Source organism: Myotis myotis, unplaced genomic scaffold (genome assembly GCF_014108235.1).
Source record: "Myotis myotis isolate mMyoMyo1 unplaced genomic scaffold, mMyoMyo1.p scaffold_m19_p_20, whole genome shotgun sequence".
NCBI classification, from domain to species: Eukaryota; Metazoa; Chordata; class Mammalia; order Chiroptera; family Vespertilionidae; genus Myotis; species Myotis myotis.
Window position 1 is genome coordinate 12,586,215 of NW_023416325.1, and position 20,484 is coordinate 12,606,698.

Here is a 20,484-nt window from a genome sequence, read left to right on the forward strand (position 1 = left end):
TGGCCCACAAGCCAACCAATAGCTACTTAGTTCCCGCCTTTCTGCGTTTATGATTCGTTCACATTGCGACGGCTGCAGCGCTCCGCCATTCGCTGCTGGGAAATTCTGGCCCGCCCCCAACGCGTCATCGACGAGCAGGATGAAAACAGATTTGCCCTGAAACGCTTCGGTCGGTGGACATCTTTACTTTGGGCAGAGAAGCCTATTACTCTCCCACAGGAACTCGAGGAAAAAGAAGCCATCTCACCTTAAATATATTTATACATCGAATGAAGTTGTCAGTTTATTATTTCAATATCACATTAAGTTAAATATATTTATACATCGAACGGAGTTGTCAAGTTTATTTCAATAGGCTCTCGGTCTACTTCGAAGGCGGATGAGTAGCTTACTTCCGCCCGAGTCTTCCAGGTCTGCTGCATTCTGGGTAGTGTAGTCAATAAGGAAAATGGCCCTAGTAAATTCGTCTAGGGCGGGGAGGGGTACTATCAAAATGTAATTTAAAATACTTTTTAAAATTCCTTTAGAGTGGAAACAAGTTCAAAAAAGGTACTTTATTGTTCATTCCGGGGAAACTGTAGACCCTGGAGCTTTTGCTTGGCTTTTTCTCCTTTGCAACCCAGCCCTGTGTTCGGCACCTCCCCCCAGGCTGTAGTCCGGAACTTCCGGTGAGACTTCCGGGACGTCAGAGCCGAAGCGACAGCGGCGGCTGCAGTCAGAAGGGCGAGTCGGCTGTAAGGAGAGCGAGTTCGAGGGCTCGGGTCGTAACGTTCCCCGGCAGAGCGGTGTCTGCGTGGCAGAAGTGCCATCATGGTGAGCGCGGCAGGGCAGGGCCCGGGAGCTGGGGCCGGAGTTGGGGAGGAGGGTGGTTAGGGCCCGGCGAGGCGGACCTGATGGCTGCGGAGATGCCGAGTCACCCGGCCTAAGTCCTCGGGCAGGAGCCGGACCCCTGACTACAAACGGTCGCGGGTCATCCCCACCATTTCCTTTCGTTGAACTCGAGCTCCTTCCGTGTTCGTGTCCACCCATGGTTTTCGCAAGTGGTAGACGTTTAACGGGTCCCGTGAATACCGAATCAATGGGAAGCTTGTTGTGGGGAGAAACAGAAGGAGGGGCCTCCTAGGAAGAATACACGTGGGGGAGGGGGGGATCCCCGTGAGCGGGAACACTCCGCTCCTGCCCCAGTTCCTGGAGCCCAGTACCTCCTGGGTCAGGCCTGGGTGGTGGTCATGCCTTCGGCTGCGTAAGCGAGTCAGTAAACATGACGGTCCTAGCTAACCTTTGCTGGTGCTTTGCCCGATACACAGCTTTTATTTTAACACCTGCAGTCCCTCCTTACACCTTACCTCATTTAATCCTTACAGTGTCCTTGGAGACAAGGATGATAATTATCGTTTCCAGTGGTTCTCAACCTTCCTAATGCCGCGCGCGACCCTTTAATACAGTTCCTCATGTTGTGGTGACCCCCAATTTCATTGTTACAAATTGAACATAATTAAAACATAGTGATTAATCACAAAAAAACAATATGTAATTATATATGTGTTTTCCGATGGTCTTTGGCGACCCCTGTGAAAGGGTCGTTCGACCCCCAGGTTGAGAACCGCTGCTTTTAACCATGAGAAAACTTGTTTAAAGCGGTCACAAACGTGGGGAGTGAAAATTTGAAACCGAGACTGGCTAGCCGGCTGCGAAGCTCAGTCTAATTACTACTGAACAGCATTGCCTCCGTGTTGGCCGTTCGTTCTTGTAAAAAACAAGGAATGATGATTAGATTTTATCCTGTTGTTGTCGAGTCATACTTCCATTTTCAAGTTTATCCACTGAACAGACCTTGAATACTTGATATGTGGTTGGCAATGTGCTAGGCTTTGGGGTTATAAAGGAAAGTAGGATTTGGGGTGGGGAGCAGTGGGGAGGAGCAGAAATTGGGGTTCCTGAGTGGGTTGAAGGCCGGTTGGTATGGGTGTTAAATACCTCGCACATTTTCCTCTTTCATGTCGCAAAGAGAAGAAATGGCTTAGATGGGGTGGTGTAGTGAGAGGCGCTCAGGGAGGCCCCCACTTTTCTTCCTTTTAGCCCAGGCACGCTTTCTTTTGTTAGGTTTCTGGCCAAGATTTTGTTAGACAAGAGTTCTGTTGGTTAAAAGAGCCAAAGGTTTTAAACTACTGTGCCAGAACACAGGGGCATGAAGAATCATTTGAGATTTGTATTTGCATCTTAGGAAGATGGCTGATTCAGTTTGCTGCGTTTGATAACTACCTTATCAAAAGATGGCTTTCCCTCTACTTCATGTATATTTGGAATCAAGTCAAGAAATATTTGTCTATTTTGAGATTTCTTTATTTTTTTAAATTAAATCTTTTGTTGGAAGTATTACATAGGTCCCCTGTTTTCCCCCACTGACCCCTTCTAGCCTGCCCCCACCCCCGCCCCAGGCCTTCACCACCTTATTGTCTGTGTCCATGGATTGTGCATATTGCATACAAGTTTGGTTGGTCTCTTCCCACGTACCCACCCTCCCCCACCTTCCCTCTGAGATTCCAGTCTGTTCTATGCTTCTTTGTTTCTGGAATTTTGAAATTTCTTAAGAACTTGGTGTAAAAACAAATCTTCACCATTTTTAAGTGTACAGTTGAATAATATTCCCATTGTTGTGTAATGGATCTACAGAACTTTTTTATCTTGTAAAACTGAATCTATGTTTTAAACAACTCTCCATTTCCCCCTCGCCCCAGCCTCTGGAAACCAACATTCTACTTTCTGTCTCTCAGGAATTTGACTATTTGAGGGACCTTATATAAAGGGGAATCAAACAGTTTGTCATATTGTGTTCAGCTTACTTGACTTTGCATATCCTCAAGGTTTATTCATTTTATAGCATATGTCAATATTTCCTTCCTTTTTAGGGCTGAACAATATTCCATTGTGTATGTGCCACATTTTCTTTTCTTTTTTTTTTTTCTTTTTTTTTTAATATATTTTATTGATTTTTTACAGAGAGGAAGGGAGAGAGATAGAGAGTTAGAAACATCGATGAGAGAGAAACATCGATCAGCTGCCTCCTGCACATCTCCTACTGAAGATGTGCCCGCAACCCAGGTACATGCCCTTGACCGGAATCGAACCCGGGACCCTTCAGTCCGCAGGCCGACGCTCTATCCACTGAGCCAAACCGGTTTCGGCGTGCCACATTTTCTTTATCCATTCATGCATGATGGACATTTCCGTTGTTTTTACCTCTTCGCTATTGTGAATAGTGCTGCTCTGAACATGAGTACAAATATCTCTTCAAGACCCTGCTTTCCATTCTTTTGGATATATACCTGGTTGTGCTATTATATTCTTTTTTTTTTAATGTCATAATAATTGCAGTACTTTGAGAAGACTCCAGGTTGCTGTGTAACAGTTCCCTCGTCAAAAAAAAAAAAAGGAAAACACCGTGAAAGCAAAAATAGAGAAAAAATAATTAATTCAAAGTTTAAATATTCTGTGGGGAAACTTCTGAACAAAATTAAGAGACAAGCGCCCAGCTGGTGTGGCTCAGTGGTTGAGTGTCGTCCCATAACCAAGAGGTCACTGGTTCAATTCCCAGTCAGTGCACATGCCTGGGTTGCAGGTTTGATCCTCAGTGTGGGGTGTGAAGGAGGCAGCCGATCAATGATTCTCTCTCATCATTGATGTTTCCATCTCTCCCTTTCCTTTCCTCTCTGAAATCAATAAAAACATATTTTTAAAAACACGTTTTTACTGATTTTTAGAGAGAGAGGGAGGGACCTCTTGGTTCCTGGATAACATTCAACTGCTGAGCCACACCAGCTGGGCTCAACTCTCTTTTTTTTAAAAAGAAAGAAGGAAAGGGTGGAAACAGATTTTAGGTTCACTGTAGTACCGAAAAGTGCTTCAGGCAGACCGCTGTGGTCCATCAGGATTTTGGGAGTCTATCTTGTTCTTTGACAACATTTAGCAGCATTAACTACCCTGATCTGTTTTGGCTTTTGATGAGAATAAATGTGTCTTTGTTCTGTTCTAACTCTGGCATCTCTTTTCTCCTTCTAGTTCTCTTTCAACATGTTTGACCACCCGATTCCCCGGGTCTTCCAGAACCGCTTCTCCACGCAGTACCGCTGCTTCTCCGTGTCCATGCTTGCAGGGCCTAATGACAGGTCAGATGTGGAGAAAGGCGGGAAGAGTATGTGCTTGTTTTTATTTTGAATAGTAACTTTTATTTTGAATAGTAACTTTTCCTGCCCTCAGCCTGCAGTGCTTATAGTCTTCAACAGTTCTTATTTTACGTGTGTAACAGTAGCTACTTACACTAAAAATATTGCTTGTTCCAGATTTGCTGAGGTGGGGTCCAAATTATGATTAGATTTAGGGCTAGTAGCCATTCAGTTCCCCAAAATAAATGATAGCAAGTAAAATTCGTTATGAAAGATCATTATTAAATTCTGGCTACCATATAAGTATCATCTAGTACTTTTTAAAGATTAACTGCAACTGCATTTTGATTTCTGTCCTTTTTATTTACTAATATTTTTAAAATGTTCTTTCCACAGTAATTATGCCACCCTCAGCCCTCGATCAGCTCAGTAAGTATTTTCTACATGACTTGAGAACTGAGGTAATATAAAGATGGATGCCATGTCTGGCCAGGAATTGTCCCTGGAGTATGCACGCTAAGCTGGGAGAGCTGGGGCCACAGATGACCCGGTGAAGTGGCCCTGGGGCCAGTGAGTATTCAGCTCCAGGTCTCTCCCCTGTGAAGGGGCTCTCCCCTGACCCGCCCACTGTTTTTGATCCCATCAGGACTAAAGGACGGTTGGAGCATCAGTGTTTGTCACACAGCCTGGGCAGTTGATACTGTTGCTGGATTCCCTAGGTTTTCTCCTAGAGGACGATGGTCAGCTCCCAAGAGGGAGCTGTGGGGCAAGGCTCTCATCTCCAGCCCAAGCATCTTTCCTCGGCTCCAGACCCTCATTTCTCCCCCCTCTGCCTAGTACATCTGCAGCATGTCAAAAACAGAATCTTCTGCCCCAGAAGTTGTTCCTCTCAGTGGCTCCTGCCTCTTTCCCTGGCCCCCTCAACCCATAAGAACAATTTAGAGACTTCATACCCCGACTCCACTCCACCTGGACACAAAGCCCTGAGCACAGGCACAGTCATTGCCTATTGAGATTCAGTGGTGTTTCTGGTGTGAATCCTCCCACCTGAAGCAGGCTTGGAGGCCACCAGCAGGAGGGTCCATACATAGCGTTCAATACACTTGGAAAAGGGTGCCAGCTCTGGTGTCGCTCTGGCTTGGGCTTTGCACCTTGTCTAGCCTGGCTCTTGACTCATGACTTGCCTCTGAAATTCAGTGACTTCATTTTTAAATGGGGACTCACGGCGCCTGTCCATCAGAGCTGCTGTGTGGCAGGAGCACCTCTTAAATAGTGCCCTATGGTGTATTTGTAAATAGCCTAAACCCAGGTAACACCAGTCAGAGGCATGAGGTGGTAGCCTTTAGCCAGCAGGGCTTCCCCAGTGCCAACAGCAGCAGTGGCCATACCCAGTGGGGCCTTTAACCCTGGCCTCAGCTCAGCCAGTGGGTGGATGGAGCTGAGCGGTTCACATCCTCAGACAAGTCCCTGTCATAGCAGAGGAGGGGTCAGGGCCCCCAGAGAGCCTCCCTTTCCATTTGAGCTCACCCAGGAGCTGAGCACCAGTGTGACCCTTGGCACAAGTGGCTGAGAAGAGACTTAGGGGTTGGGACTGTAGTGTTTAGATCAGTGCTGTTCAGACCTTTTCTGTCGTGGGAGAAACTGTCCCCCTGAAATCTGTCAGCATTCAAGTCACTCTTTGTGATGTGCAGGGGTGCAGGGGCAACACCCACGCCCACCACTACCTCTGCAGTGAGGAGCCACTTCTGGAGCTCTCCTTCCCTATCTGTGGTGTCATGCCCGAGCTCATTTCTTGGTCTGCTTTATCAGAATTTTTAGGGAGATCCCAAATGAGTCTGCCATACCTCCTGACTGCTGACCGAAACTTCTGTTGCCATGTCTTCCTAAATTGACAGGCTAAAGTGGGCCTCAATGGTTAAGTCCCCGACCTAGGCCAGTAGCCTAGGTTGAATCCCAGTGTCATGACTCCTGGGCCGTGGGTCCTGGGCATGTTGCTGAACCTGCGTTCTTTTGTTCCCCGTAGATAAAATTGCAAGGACAGTACCTGCCTCACTGTTCTGGGAAGACTGAGTGAGGGCCTGGCATGTGACAAACACTGTCACTATGTCAATTGTCCCAGTCCCTGACTCTCCTGGGTTCTGGTTTCCATTGACAGCTTCTCCTTTCTGTGCCCCCTGCACTCCTGGGTCAGGCTGCCAGCAGTCCTGTTTGCCTGCCTATGGCTCTCTATGTGGGGATGTACTGTGCCGTGACCCTACTGAGAGTCCACACTGCTGACTGGTGTCAGTCAGCCTCCATGGTGTCCCACCCAGCCTCCTCTCCCGACCACTCCATCCCTTGTACCCTGCTCCAGTCTCACCTAATGGTCAGCCATTCCTGAACTGGCTGGGCTCCCCTTCCCTCCATGCCTTTGCTCAGGCTGCTTCCGCTGCCTGGAATTCCCTTCCTGGCCCTCCCAGCTTGACTCACCTGGAGGACATCCTCCAGGAGCCCTGCCTCCTCCCGCCCTACTCCACCCCTCCCACAGCACCACGGCATCAGGGTGCGCTTGTTTTCTCTTTTGGATTGCTCACTAGAAACCTTTGAAGGTGGCAATTTTGTCCAGCACATGGTTGGCACTTTAATATTTGCAAATAAATGAGTGAGCATGCCACTTTTTAAAGTTAGAATTTCAGAAAATCACAAGTGTAAGCTGCTGCTGAGAATTTGAGTCACTGAACATTTCCCAGTTCTGGGCCAAATTCTGTGTTATCGCAGGGAATGTGGGGTCTTGTGGATGGGCAGACTCTGAAGGGCGAAGCACCACACAGGTCTGAGGACCTACTCTGGGGGGCAAGGCTCTGTGGAGCCATAGTGGGTACCAGGAGGCCGCTTTTTAGGGGAGCATGTTGGGGGAGCAGCGTTTCTGTCCCTTGCAGAAGCTTTGTCTCATAACCTCTCTTGTTTCTAGGCCGACTCAACATTACCTACCCCATGCTGTTCAAGCTGACCAACAAGAACTCGGACCGCATGACGCACTGCGGTGTGCTGGAATTTGTGGCTGATGAGGGTATCTGCTACCTGCCACACTGGGTGAGTGGGGTTGTCCTGGTCTCTGGAGAGTCTGTGAGCCTGTCTCGGGTGGGACCTCAGGCAGGGACACCATCCCGCCCAGCATGTGCAAGTGTCTTACCCCAGATTCAGAATGAGGGAGGGCATTTGGAATATCCTTTTCTTTGTTAATTGCTCAACTGGTAGCCTAGATACCACAGCCATGCCATTTACCTGTGATCTCCTGGGTAAGGCTTGTTCACCATAATGAAGCAGGAGTATATTTGAAATGATCTAAGTACAAAATTTTAGATTTTTATACATTTTCTCCCCATTTTCAGTAGTTTCTCCCCCAGTTCTGTTGCAGCGGTTATGCGTTTACTCTTTTGCCTATAACTGAGTCTTTTTAAACCACTCAATTTTGTTGCTGTGAAAACAAACCTTCTCTAGAGCTCTTAGGCTTTCCCTTAAGCCTTTTTCCTTCCTGAGGGCTAAGCGGAGCCAGCCTCTCCACCACAGGAGCCCTCCACTCCCTCACACCTGCTGCCTGGCCTCTCGTGGTGTTTCCCAATCTTGGTCCCATAGAGAGCTCTTACACCTCAAAGCCCAGACCCAACTTGCTTTCCAGCACTTGCCTCTTGGTGCCTCACTCTCTTGTGTATCTGGAGGTCCCTCTTGGTTTGGGGCCTTATCCTGCTAATCCAGTAGAGCAGTGGTTCCCAACCTTCTGGCCCTTTAAATACAGCTCCTCATGTTGTGCCCCAACCATAAAGTTATTTTCGTTCCTACTTCATAACTGCAATGTTGCTACTGTTATGGATCATAATGTAAATATCTGATAGGCAGGATGGTCTTAGGCGACCCCTGTGAAAGGGTCGTTCGACCGCCAAAGGGGTCGCGACCCACAGGTTGGGATCCGCTGCAGTAGAGCACTGTGGGTGGCTGAAGTGTCGGACCGTGACAGCTTCCTGAGGTCACTCTGAATGTGCAGAGACCCCTCTATAGAAGCGAGAGAAAAGGTGGTGATACTGGGATACACTGTACCTCAAAGGTTCTCTGCTACCCATAGACTTGGAGTTTGGGTGGCCCCTTGTCTAGGTTCTTAGACCACTTTGGATCAGAAAACTAATTGAATCCTTTTTTCTGAGAAAAATCACATCCCCTGGGATGCCTCTTTAGGTAGCATGGAGCTGCTGGCCTGTCTCTTCCTGAGCTGGTCTTCTAGCTCCTGGCAAGAATAGGTGTTTGCCTGGGGTTTCCCAGGTGTTGCCGCTGAGTCAGCCCCCACGCTCACGCGCTGTGTTGGTTGACTGGCTGGCTCCATCTCACCTCAGGCTCCCGGGCTGCTTCAGGGTGAGTCATCCTAGAACAAGGTTCCACGAGGCCATCTGAATGTCAGACTGTAGCCTGCCCAGCGTATGGGTCATTGACGGTCCTTGATTTCCAGAAACCTCATGGGGCCTTCTTTTTCCTTTAGATGATGCAGAATTTGCTGTTGGAAGAAGGGGGCCTGGTTCAGGTGGAAAGTGTCAACCTTCAAGTGGCCACATACTCCAAATTTCAGCCTCAGAGCCCTGACTTCTTGGACATCACCAACCCAAAAGCAGTGTAAGATGGCTCTTCTGGACAAAAGAGGGGTTTGCTGGCAGACGGTCTACAGGGCGCTTTGTTGAGCGTGTGCCTACTTTGAGGAGCACATATTTATTGTGATTGGCATTGTAATTTGAGAATAATGACGTTTAGCCAGCACATCTGCCATGACTCCTGGACAGTGTGCTAGACGCTCTGTGGGCCTCTTCTGTATGCTCTCTGTGTTCTTCATGGGCAACGTGGAACCCTTCCTTCAGGTGAACTATGACACCTAGCCCCAAGCCCAGTGTGTTCTGGTGGAAGGGAGCCAGGGGGTCTGCCTCTCAGCTCCCAAGCCTCTGGTGCCCATAAACTTGCCACTCAAGCTTAGGGCTTTTCACTCCAAACCAGTGGGGAGCATTGGTTTAGTTTTCTTTCTCTTAGCAAGAGGACAGCAGAGGTTTTAGGTTCTAGTGATTTTGTGTGTGTGTGTGTGTGTGTGTGTGTGTGTTTTCTCTGAATAATAGCCAGATGTATATGTTCATAATTTAAGGAGTGACCATTGTGGGTGAGGGATGTGCTGTGTGTGGACTACAATAGCTTGGAGGCCCCAGTTTGGCTCATTGAGGTCATGTGGTAGAGTGGTCACTCTATCTCCTATTTGTTTTTTAAAATGCATGTTTGAAAAAAATACAGATAAGTGGACAGTAAAAGAAAAGCTGCCTCCACCTGTCTCCCTGCACACTCTTCCCAGGCAGGAGCTCAGGAGCAAGTTGTTGACAGTCGTGTCCTATGTGGGTGGGCATGTTGAGCCATCTACTGACTGTGTCTGTGGACTGGTGTGTTGTGCCCCTTGCAGCTGGGTCCTGGACATGCAGGAGTGCTAGGCTCTGCTCATAGCAGTCAGTGTCCTGGGGCAAGGTCTGGTCCCTTGTCATTCAAAGCTCTGCTTGGAGGTGCTTGTCTGACTGTCAGTGCCTAGGAGTGAGGCCTGCATCTGACCATAGTCCCTCATGATTTTCTCTGGGGTTTTTACATTTTTTGCAATGCATACTTACTGGATTGCTTTCAGAAGCAGTTTCTCTCGTAGAAAGGGCATTACTTTCATCAGCTAGAGTCAACCCAGTGTTCCCTTGTCTGGCTGATAGTCTGGATAAAGGAAGTCAGCATAGAGCAGAGACTATGGGGGGTGTCCAGAGCAGTGATGGGAGAGCCATTTCCATCCTCAGAGGCTGATTGGATTGGGTCTGACAACTCAGATGTCCTCAGGAGGCGTCAAGGGCAGGGTACTCCTGAAGCATGGCATTTCACGCAAGGAATGAAAACAGCATCCCACACAAGGCCCTTTTCACAAAGTTGCTGTCACCCTGGAAGGATTTGTGACCAAGAAAACTGAACCTAGACAGCCTGCCTTTTTCCCCCTCAAACTCTGAGAGCCTCTCTAGAACGGCAGTTGCCAACCAGTGGTCCGTGACGTCTGAAAAGTTGGCAACCACTGCTCTAGGATATGCCATGTGGATTCTGGAGCTATAGTTTATGTTTATGCCTTGACAATGTGTGTCTGCAGATTAGAAAACGCATTGAGAAACTTTGCCTGTCTGACCACTGGGGATGTGATTGCCATCAACTACAATGAGAAGGTAAGTGTGTCGGCTATAGGGCCAGCAGGGCCAGGAGCCCAGCTCAGGGCAGGTCACACCTAAACAGGGCCTGCAGTGCCATTCTGGTATTTGAGGGGTTCTTTTTTAAGCAGTGTATACCTGACTTTTGTCCACTAATTGCTGCCTACTGTTTGCTTTATAGAGCCCTATGCTAATAATTCAGCTAAGTTTTGGTAATTGATTTATTACATTAATAGGTGAATAAGCTGCCCTAACCGGTGTGGCTCAGTGGATAGAGCATTGGCCTGCGGACTGAAGGGTCCCAGGTTCGATTCCAGTCAAGGGCATGTACCTTGGTTGCGGGCACATCCCCAGTAGGGGATGTGCAGGAGGCAGCTGATCGGTGTTTCTCTCTCATCGATGTTTCTAACTCTCTATCCCTCTCCCTTCCTCTCTGTAAAAAATCAATAAAATATATTTTTTTAAAAAATAGGTGAATAAGCTTAACATTGTTATCCTTTTGTTTTGTTTTGTTAATACTCACCAAGGATATTTTTCCTTGACTTTTTTAGAGAGAGTGGAAGGGAGGGTAGAGACAGAGAGAAACAGTGGTGTGATAGAGATTGGTTGCCTCCCACATGGGCCCTGACCAGGGCGTAAGGTATGTGCCCTTGACCAGAATTGAACCCGGGTCCCTTCAATCCTCAGGCTGACACTCTATCCACTGAGCCAAACTGGCTAGGGTTTGTTATACTTATTAATCACATATCTGTGTATCATGGTTGTGAGCCTGCCAATTATGCCTCAGTTAGAAAGGTCTGCATTGCACCTAAAATCTCAGATAAGCCCTTTGCTGGGCTGTCAGAAATGAGCCAGCCTAGGACTTTGTCCTTATGATTTCCTCCATTGGAAGCAGACAGGCCCTCCTGGAGCTGGCCATGCGGTGCGCTCCAAGTGCTGTGGGGCACCTGGAAGCAGAGCCTGGCCACATCCTCTTATGTTTTCTTTTACTTTGGTTTTCTCTTAGCTCCTCTGGGCTTGTCCATCTTGACACAGTCTTTCAGGTCTGAACACCACTTAGGTTCATCTATGATTCCATGCTTTTTAGGTGTCTGAATCTAAACACTTTAGCTGTGAAGTGAAATACCACACTTCATCTTTCATTTCTCATTCTTTCATGCATTAGTGACATGAGTTCCCATGAATTCACAACAGCATCCACTTACCCATTATTGGTGGAAACATGTCTGAGGAAAGATAAAATAGTTGCTAACCCTATTGATAGGCCATCCTAACACAGGCATGGAGCACAGTAATGTGAGTACCTTGTGTCCACTGTGACAGTGACCAGGATTGACCTTCACAGAGTTGCTGTCAGGGTCGACCACCTAGTCCTCAGGAGTGACCAGCCCTGGCGTGCCTTTCCCTGAGGCCAGCTCTTAACTCCTTCATACACTCTCTTGTCCCCTCATGGCCTGGGGCCCTCATGCATGAACAGGAGTCTGTGTCTCATCCAGTCCCTTCCTGTAGAACCAAGAGGACACTTACTCCCTTGGTGTCAGTGTAGGAATCCAATGTTCTCCAGTAATTTCCTTCTATTTGCAGCATCTGATATTGAGAATCCTTACTTTTCAATTTCTGAGTCTTAAATCACAATTTTCTATAAAACTAAGAAATAATCCTATTGCCTTTAGCTTTGTGGGGAACATTTTAAGTATTGTCTACATTAACTGAATACTTTATAAGCTTCCATAATTAATTGCAGGTAGCCTTAATGTTATTGTTCTTTATTAAGGTAGTAATGCTAAATATAACTAAAAAGGTCATATTTTTTGCACTGAAAGGGAAGGTGAATTACATAGAGTTTGGAAATATAGAAGACTAGGTACTCTTAAAGGGCCCTTTTGATAAAACCCAGTTTAATCAGGATAAAACCCAGATTATAAAAACTAGGTTGGCAAGAAATATAAGAAGTTTTCAAGAATCTCTCAGCAGGGCCATCCTGATGGCAAATGACTGTATCATTCAGTGATATAGTAGGAGATCTGAATCAGAGACTTCCACATTAAACTGGAACTCTTAAAGGGGCCATAATAGACCCAGAGGTGGGTGTTATCCTCATCCCAAAAGAAGGGACTCAGATTCTGTTTGGGAAAGGCCCCGTTTATTTAAGCCCTCAGGACCGCTAAAGATTGAACAAGCAAGCAGGACCTCATAATACAGCCACCGGACACACAAAGCAGAGACAACAAAAGCAGACTTAAACCCTTAAGGAAATCAGCATTGGGATTTTCAGGTGTAAATATGAAATAATTATGTGTAAAATATTCAAAGAAATTAAAAAGTGGAATTATAAAATTTATTAAGCTACAAAAGAAAAGAAAAAACAGGAAGATTTGAAAAACAAGAGTTAAACAATAGCTGACAAAGAATGAAATGAAAGTTAAGTCTGGAAAAGTGGCTTAGAATTCTGCACTGAGAGGCAAGGTGATAGAACTTATGAGACCTTGGAGATACTAAGAAAGTCAAACATGCTCTGTAAAAATTCCAGCAGGAGAGAATAGGGGAATGGAAATATTGTAAATAAGTGAAATTGTTTTACAAGTAGCCATCAGCCCATAGTTACAGGAAGTATGATGTACATCAAACAGGAGAAGTTACAGATATCAAATACCAGATACAGGGAGGTGAACAGAGAGAAAATACGATACTTCCAGGAAAAGAGCAAATAGCAACCATTTATAGTCCCCAAATAGCAGAATATCTTTAGAGGCTGAGAGAAAGTAACTCACCAAGCCTTCTTTAAAGAATGAGGCAACCGCCGAAACCGGTTTGGCTCAGTGGATAGAGCGTCGGCCTGCGGACTGAGAGGTCCCGGGTTCGATTCCGGTCAAGGGCATGTACCTGGGTTGCAGGCACATCCCCAGTAGGAGATGTGCAGGAGGCAGCTAATCGATGCTTCTCTCCCATCGATGTTTCTAACTCTCTATCCCTCTCCCTTCCTCTCTGTAAAAAATCAATAAAATACATTAAAAAAAAAAAAAAAAAAGAATGAGGCAACCACAAGACTTGAAACCAGGGGGGAGTGGGCAGCAGCAGCTTGTCCCAGGCTCTGAACCAAAAGCAGTGTTGAAAAAATAAATTCCACCACTTTTAATGTATGTTTTTATGTACTTGAGATTATCCTAAACGTGCAGCAACATAACTGGTTTAATTTCTTTTCTCTTGGCTACATTCTATTCCCCTGGTGGCTATAATTTATATATGAATAAGTTTTGGCTATATACTATTCTTAGCAATGTTGGAATGAGCATTCTTAGAGTTTTCTCTCTGCATATTTAAGCTAATTATTTACTTAGAATTAATTCCTAGATGTATACATTCTGGGATAAGGTTATGAGTGTCTTTTCCAATTTGGTTCATAATTCCCTTGTCTGATTTGAACTACTTTTAGGGAGTAGCTTCTGTTGAGTGATGTCCACCCCCATGGCCTTGTTGCAGCAAGTTGTGTGGCTGAGGAAGGTGTTGTGGAGGTGAATGATGTGTCTGCAAGAGCCCAGTAGGGAGTCACAGTAACAGTGACATTTCCCAGTGCTGCCATGAAACTAACCAACTGATTTCTGTGTTCTCACAGATCTATGAACTGCGGGTGATGGAGACCAAGCCTGACAAAGCCGTGTCCATCATTGAGTGTGACATGAATGTGAGTAAGTTTGCTGCTCATAGTGCGTTCCACCTGGGGGAGACGGGCATTTGGTAGCACCTGTAGGCCAGTGCCCCAAGAGGATGTCACTCACACAGTCCCTAGGACTGTTTGGGTGAGAGAGGAGGAAAATGCTGCCAGAGCATCATGAGAAGGCCGCTGACCTTGTGATCCTTCTCAGGGCCAGTGGAGGTGGCACAGTTGCCTCCTGTTCTGAGATGGCTAAATCTACTGGCATCTCAGACCTGCCAAGAAGTGCATCTTCTTAAACACTAAGGAAGCTCAATTTTTTAAAATATTTTTATTGATTTTAGAGAAGAAGGGAGAGGGAGAGAGAGATAGAAACATCAGTGATGAGAGACAATCATTGATCAGCTGCCTCCTGCATGCCTCCTACTGGGGATCAAGCCTACAAACCCGGCATATGCCCTAGACCGGAATCAAACCCAGGACCCTTCAGTCCACAGGATGATGCTCTATCCACTGAGCCAAACCAGCCAGGACAGGAAGCTCAATTTTTTAAAAAGGCTAAGGAAGGCTATTCAGCTCCTGAGTAGAAAGGAACTATTGGGACGCTGAATAGTTTGGTGGCTTTCCAGACAATGATGCTGAGTAATAAGTGCAGTCCCAAATGGTTACAAACTGATTCCATTTTTTGTTTTGTTTTTTTGTGTGTGTATGTTAACCCTAACCTGAGGATATTTTTTCCATTGATTTTTAGAGACAGTGGAAAGGAGGGAGGGAGGGAGAGAGTGAAACATTGATGTGAGAGAGGCACATCGACTGGTTGCCTCCCACATGCGCCCCAACTGGGCCCAGGGATTGAACCTGCAACCCAGATATGGGCCCTTGACCAGGAATCGAACCTACGACCCTTCGGTGCACAGGCTTATGTTTGACCACTGAGCCACATTGGCCAGGGCTGATTCTTGAAATGACAATACTTCAGAAAGGGAGGACATAATAGTGGTTACAAGGCGCCCTGGGTGGTGGAGAAAGTGGCCAGCAGAGGTGTAGACGTGGATGGGATGTAGAGAGAAAACATGAAGGGATCCTGTAGTGCTGGAACTGTTCAGCATCTCGACTGTGGGCCTACACTGGTGATAAAATTGTGAGAACTTACACACATACACACACACACACACAAAGTGAGTTCTTGTAAAACAGGAATTCTGAATAGTGTAGACATCGATATCCTGGTAGCAATATTATACTATAGTTTGTAAAATATCACCATTGGGAAACAGGGCAAAGTGTACAGGGCATCTTTCTGTGTAGGTTCTTAAAACTGCATGTGAATCTACAGTTGCCTCAGTTACAAACAGAAAAGCTAAAGAATCTTAAGTGCCAGCATGTCTCTCAACTTTCCCTTTCACCTTGGGAACACAGGTGGATTTTGATGCTCCCCTGGGCTACAAAGAACCCGAAAGACAAGTCCAGCATGAGGAGTCCACTGTAAGTTGTTCCTCCCTCCCAGCCTGGCAGGTTTGGCCTCTTTGGTAATGGTCTTTGGGAGCGTGTCCTGGTCTGTCCTGACTGCCGGCCTGTATTTGGCCTCTACTGGTGCTAGTGTAGCCACATTCCCTGCTTTTCTCCCAGCCCTGCTCCCAGGGGATGGCCCAGCTGTTCCGGTGCAGAGACAGCAATAGAAATGAGGGGCCCAAGGGAAAAGTTGGGGTATCCCTGCTGGGAAGCTTATCTCTCATTTTTCTGTCCCATCAGGAAGGCGAAGCTGACCATAGCGGCTATGCTGGAGAGCTGGGCTTCCGTGTGAGTACCAGGCCACGTGTTTTACTTCCTGTGCCCCTGCCGTGCCATCTGCTCCTCCCAGCCACTCTGTAACGCTCCATGGACATCAGCAGGGATTGGGCCTCTGGGTATCTGTGCATACATGTATCTGCCACTCTGTCAGTTCATAGCACTTGACTTCCACGTTCTCATGGAATCTTCCTAACAAATCTGTAAGGCCGCCACGGCTTTTTCTTCTTTTTAAAATTCTAACCTACCATAAAGTTAGAATAGTGCAGTGGACACACATATACCTTTCACTTAGATTCACCAATATGGCCACATTTGCTTTATCTCTAAGAATATGTTCTTCTTTTCTTGGCCTACACTGTTTAAAAATAAATTGCAACATGACCCTTCAGCACTGCTGCCAGTCCGACTCCCTCGGGAAAAAGGGATGACTAGTATCAGGGCACTGGGAGGCAATGGAGGACGGAAAGCTGAGCTCTGCTCTGCAGCAGTTCCAACAGAGGGCTTAGTCCATCTACAGGGCCCCAGACTGGTCCTGCAGAGGCCAAGGCCAGACCTTTTAACCTGTCATTGGCTATTGGCTACTGGCTACCCCTGGCGGTGGTTGCTCTTGGGCCAGAAGACTCCCTTCATCTCACTGCAGTCCTGAGACAGAGTTCTCAGCTGCCCACACTTCAGCAGCTGGGGAGGGAGGGCTTCATTCCTGAGGGGGACTGGGTGGCGCCCCCAGAACATATCCCTGCAGCAGTCTCAGAAAAGCGCATACATGTGCTCACCCTCCTGCTTGCCTGTGTAGGCCTTCTCCGGCTCCGGGAATAGACTGGACGGGAAGAAGAAAGGTGTAGAGCCCAGTCCCTCCCCAATCAAGCCTGGAGACATCAAAAGGTGGGACTGCCCTGTCTCTGCTCCAGCCTGGTGCTTCATCATCATCTAGGGAGGGTCTGTGCCAGACCTCTGGGGTGGGCAGCCTCACTCCAGTTCTGGAAATAAAGCCTGACTCAAAGAATCTAGCAGAGTGGATGAAATCCCCTCCCCCACCCCCACCAGCTCTCCTTGGGCGACTGGAACATGACGAGGAGTTGCTGTTTCTCAGTGGAAGTGTATCATATCTTCCCTCCAGTCCAGGACCACTGCAGTCCAGCCTCCACCCTCCTCCAATGGCCCCTCATCAGATCTCTCTTACTTAAAACCTTTCTAGTTCCTATCTAATCTGTGTTTTCATCAAGTCACAGTATCTCAGCTTCCTTCAAATAGGAGGCAGGAGCTGCCTCACAGATGTGTTTGTGTTTGGTCCAGGGACTCAGAGCAGATTCCCTGCTCTGGTGGCAGGGATGAGATGTGTCACCTGCCATATGTCACCTTTCTACTATATGTTGGAGCAGAAGAACAATGCTATAATGGATTTTTTACCCACTCTCTGAATTTGGTACAAGTGTACCCCTTTAAGGTTGATCTGTGAGGCTGGAGGATGGATTTGATGAGGGCCTCCGAATCCCCTAGGTGACCCTTCACTGCAGGCTAGGTCCCAAGTCTGAAGGCCCCTGCCCATTTGCCTTCTGATTCTCTCCTGTAGGGATGCTGGGGAGCACCAGAGGGCTGGCCCAAGGCCAGGGTGGTTGACAGCCGCATACCTCAGAATGAGAATCACCAAGAGGACACACTTCCTCCCTTTGGCTTGCCTTCCTCTTGTTTGTCAAAAGAGAATTTGAGTCTTTTTCTTCTGGAGCTAACATTTCTCCTCTTCCATCTTTACAGAGGAATTCCCAATTATGAATTTAAACTTGGTAAGATCACTTTCATCAGAAATTCACGTCCACTGATCAAAAAGGTTGAAGAGGTGAGTTTTATTTTTTAGTGATGAGTGGGGGAATTCTTTCCATTTTGAATCAGGATATTTCTGTCATATTTTTCTTCATTCCTGGGGCCCTCCTCCCTCTGGTGGCCTGGTTGGCCTATTGAGGCTGTATGGAATGTGTGGGGCTGGATGTAGAGGTGTGTGTTCAGGAGCTCAGAACCTTCATCTTCTATAGCTAACACCACTGGCTGACTAACAAAAGGAATGCATGAAAGATACCTGTTTTTGAGGGTTCAGAAAAAACAAGCCCTCTTTCTGCTGGTGGGAGACTAGCTTACTAAGGAATTCCACTTCTAAGAAATATCAGGCTGTGTGCAAACATATTAAGCTGATCACCACAGCAATTTAAAATACTGCAAACCTAGAAGTAATATCCAGTGGTAGAGACTGCCTCTCCCACGTGATGGAATTCTCTGTAGGTTTTAGAATGTACTAGATAAGAAATCCATTGTCTTGAGACTTGGGAATTACGTTTGAAATAGTTTATATAAGCACATACAGAAAAGTGACTAAAAGTGTTATTTTGGGGTGGTGGAGTTCCAGGTGACTTTTCTTTTGGGGTGTATTTTATACTTATATATAGAAAATGTGATGCTTCTGCAAAAGGATATACGTTCACCCTTAGAATAAAGGCAGTGGTAGACACATAGTTGTGATTGTGTGGTCATGTGTTCAATTCAGTTGATTATGATTTGTACTTATATTTCAAAAACATTTCTTATTATCAATAATGGGGCGTAAGGAAAATGGATGGATGGTACATGAGTCAGCAGAATAAAGCATTTTCTATAAACCTCCAAGAAATTTCTGAAAATAGTATTTTATCTTCACACAGGATGAAGCTGGAGGCAGATTCGTCGCTTTCTCTGGAGAAGGACAGTCATTGCGTAAAAAGGGAAGAAAGCCATAAGTTAGCCGATTGGGAAATAAAATACTCAATTGCAACATAATGGCTTTTAGTTACTGGCTCTGACAGGAATGAAACTATTGCAAAGGATGCTCTGTCACTTTAGGTTTGTTTAGAGCTACCTGAGAATTATCTGGTTTAGTCTGGAAGTGGGATGCAGGACTTCGTGTTATGTACTTGAATTGGGTCCCATAGGCAGCCGCCTCACCACTTCTTGCTTTCAGCCCTTGGGAGCACTCCCACTGACCCAGCAGGAGCTGAGTTCCCCAGTTCCTGATAAAAATCAAAGGAAGGGGTTGAATTGCTCTAACTTGTGATGTTCTTTTTATTTTATTTATCCTTTCTTTTTGTGGATCTGTAGCTTAGATGTTGCCTTTGGCCTAAAGAAAAGTGGTTTAAATAGATTTGTGCTCTATAAATAGTTATTCCATTACTCTGGCTACAATTAAGTATTTGAGGATGGGTTTTTCTGTTTTTATTTTACTTTTTTTTTCTTTTTTTAACAAAAGAACCATTCCTCAGAAGGAAAACCTGATCTGAAAACATTTATACTTTCAGTTTTCATTTCAAAATAACTGGCTCCATGAATCTATTCTATTAGGGGGAGGAAGAGAACAACAAAACTTCATGGTGAAACACAAATGTGAATATTAGAATAAATAAACGCTAAAGATGGTCCTCTTTCTCCTTCCCTATCTCCCACTCGCAGTTTAATGTATTATCCAATGTTCTGCTGGCCTGCATATTTTGTATTGGTCTCAGATCCTCAATTTCTATAAAGTGAGATCTTCTGACATGTTAACCCAATTATTCTCATCTCTTTTGTTCCTTGAGAGTAATTCCAAATTAAATTTTCAAATAAAAACAGGGAAAGACTAAAACCTGGATTGCCTCTAAATGTTTGATTAGATGTCAACAGGGATTGATGCTTGGGCCACTGATCAGGAGTTGGAGGAAGGCTTGCTTGCAGGTACCCCTCATTCCATAGTGCTGTTAGAAAAGAACTTGGGGACAGGGGAGTGGCTCCTGGACAATATATAGAGAAACGAGGCTCTCTGACCCCTGGGGTGAGGGTGGTCAGGCCCAGATCTCCCCTTGTACCAGGTCTCCTCCTGCTTGTAGGCAAAGGGTCCTCTGAACAAGGCTCCTCCCAACACGCAGAAGAGGAAAGGTTGCACCACACCAGGACAACAGCCCAGGGTCCACCCATGTATCCTCAGAGAATGAGCACTGAAGATTGTCATGATGACCAGGGCTGTTCATCCATCATGGTGATGGATGTGGTTTCAAAAGGCACAAAGTACCACTGTGATCTCCCTGGCTCCACTGAAGGCAGGGGTGGGGAACCTTTTCCCTGCCAAGGGCCATTGGCTATAACATTTGTGGGCCATACAAAATTACCAACTTAAAAATTAGCCTGCTCTATTTGGTCAAACATTTAATTAACTCACCCCTAAGGCCTTGGCAGGGCCAGACCAAATGATTTTGTGGGTCTTATATGGCCCGTGGGCCAGATGTTCCCCACCCCTGACCTAAGGAGTCTCAGTTTCACTACAGAGGTAGAAGCCCTTGGTGGGTAGGCAACCTTCATTGGCAAGATTAGATTGCCTGACATTGTCATTTTATGCATAATAAAGACGCTGGCCCTGGGTTTTTGTCTTCCCTAGGTATCACCTACTATACATGTAATGAAATCGCTGGAGGCACACTCCCCTGCCTGGGCCAAGGTTGGACCCAATTGTGGGGCTCCTGGTGATACAGTGGGATCACCTGGAGCAAAAGTCCTGGTTATTACTGCTGTACCCTGGTCAGCAACCTTATTGTCACACAGTGTCTTCTCCAAGCTGGGTCTGTGAGCCAATCTGGCAGGACTCCTGATAAAATTGCAGCTTTCTGAA

At 46.4% G+C, this 20,484-nt stretch overlaps 1 protein-coding gene across 1 annotated transcript; it reads left to right on the forward strand.

Annotated features, from left to right (window-relative positions):
• The first annotated feature begins 658 nt into the window (after window positions 1-658).
• On the forward strand, window positions 659-19,467 carry UFD1 (ubiquitin recognition factor in ER associated degradation 1). The gene is made up of 12 exons (XM_036353773.1): window positions 659-813; window positions 4,060-4,192; window positions 4,560-4,592; window positions 7,114-7,235; window positions 8,671-8,801; window positions 10,330-10,402; window positions 13,998-14,066; window positions 15,456-15,521; window positions 15,789-15,836; window positions 16,621-16,709; window positions 17,580-17,661; window positions 18,515-19,467. Exons 1-12 carry the CDS (start codon window positions 811-813, stop codon window positions 18,587-18,589), a joined length of 924 nt encoding a protein of 307 aa, XP_036209666.1. The 5' UTR covers window positions 659-810; the 3' UTR covers window positions 18,590-19,467.
• The last annotated feature ends 1,017 nt before the right edge of the window (window positions 19,468-20,484 follow it).

What these genes read in the sequence shown, in the direction of transcription:
- UFD1 (XM_036353773.1), top strand. An exon ending in TCTGCTACCTGCCACACTGG is followed by an intron (nt 7,236 to 8,670) that starts GTGAGTGGGGTT and finishes TTTTTCCTTTAG; the next exon opens with ATGATGCAGAATTTGCTGTT. An exon ending in AAGCCTGGAGACATCAAAAG is followed by an intron (nt 16,710 to 17,579) that starts GTGGGACTGCCC and finishes CCATCTTTACAG; the next exon opens with AGGAATTCCCAATTATGAAT.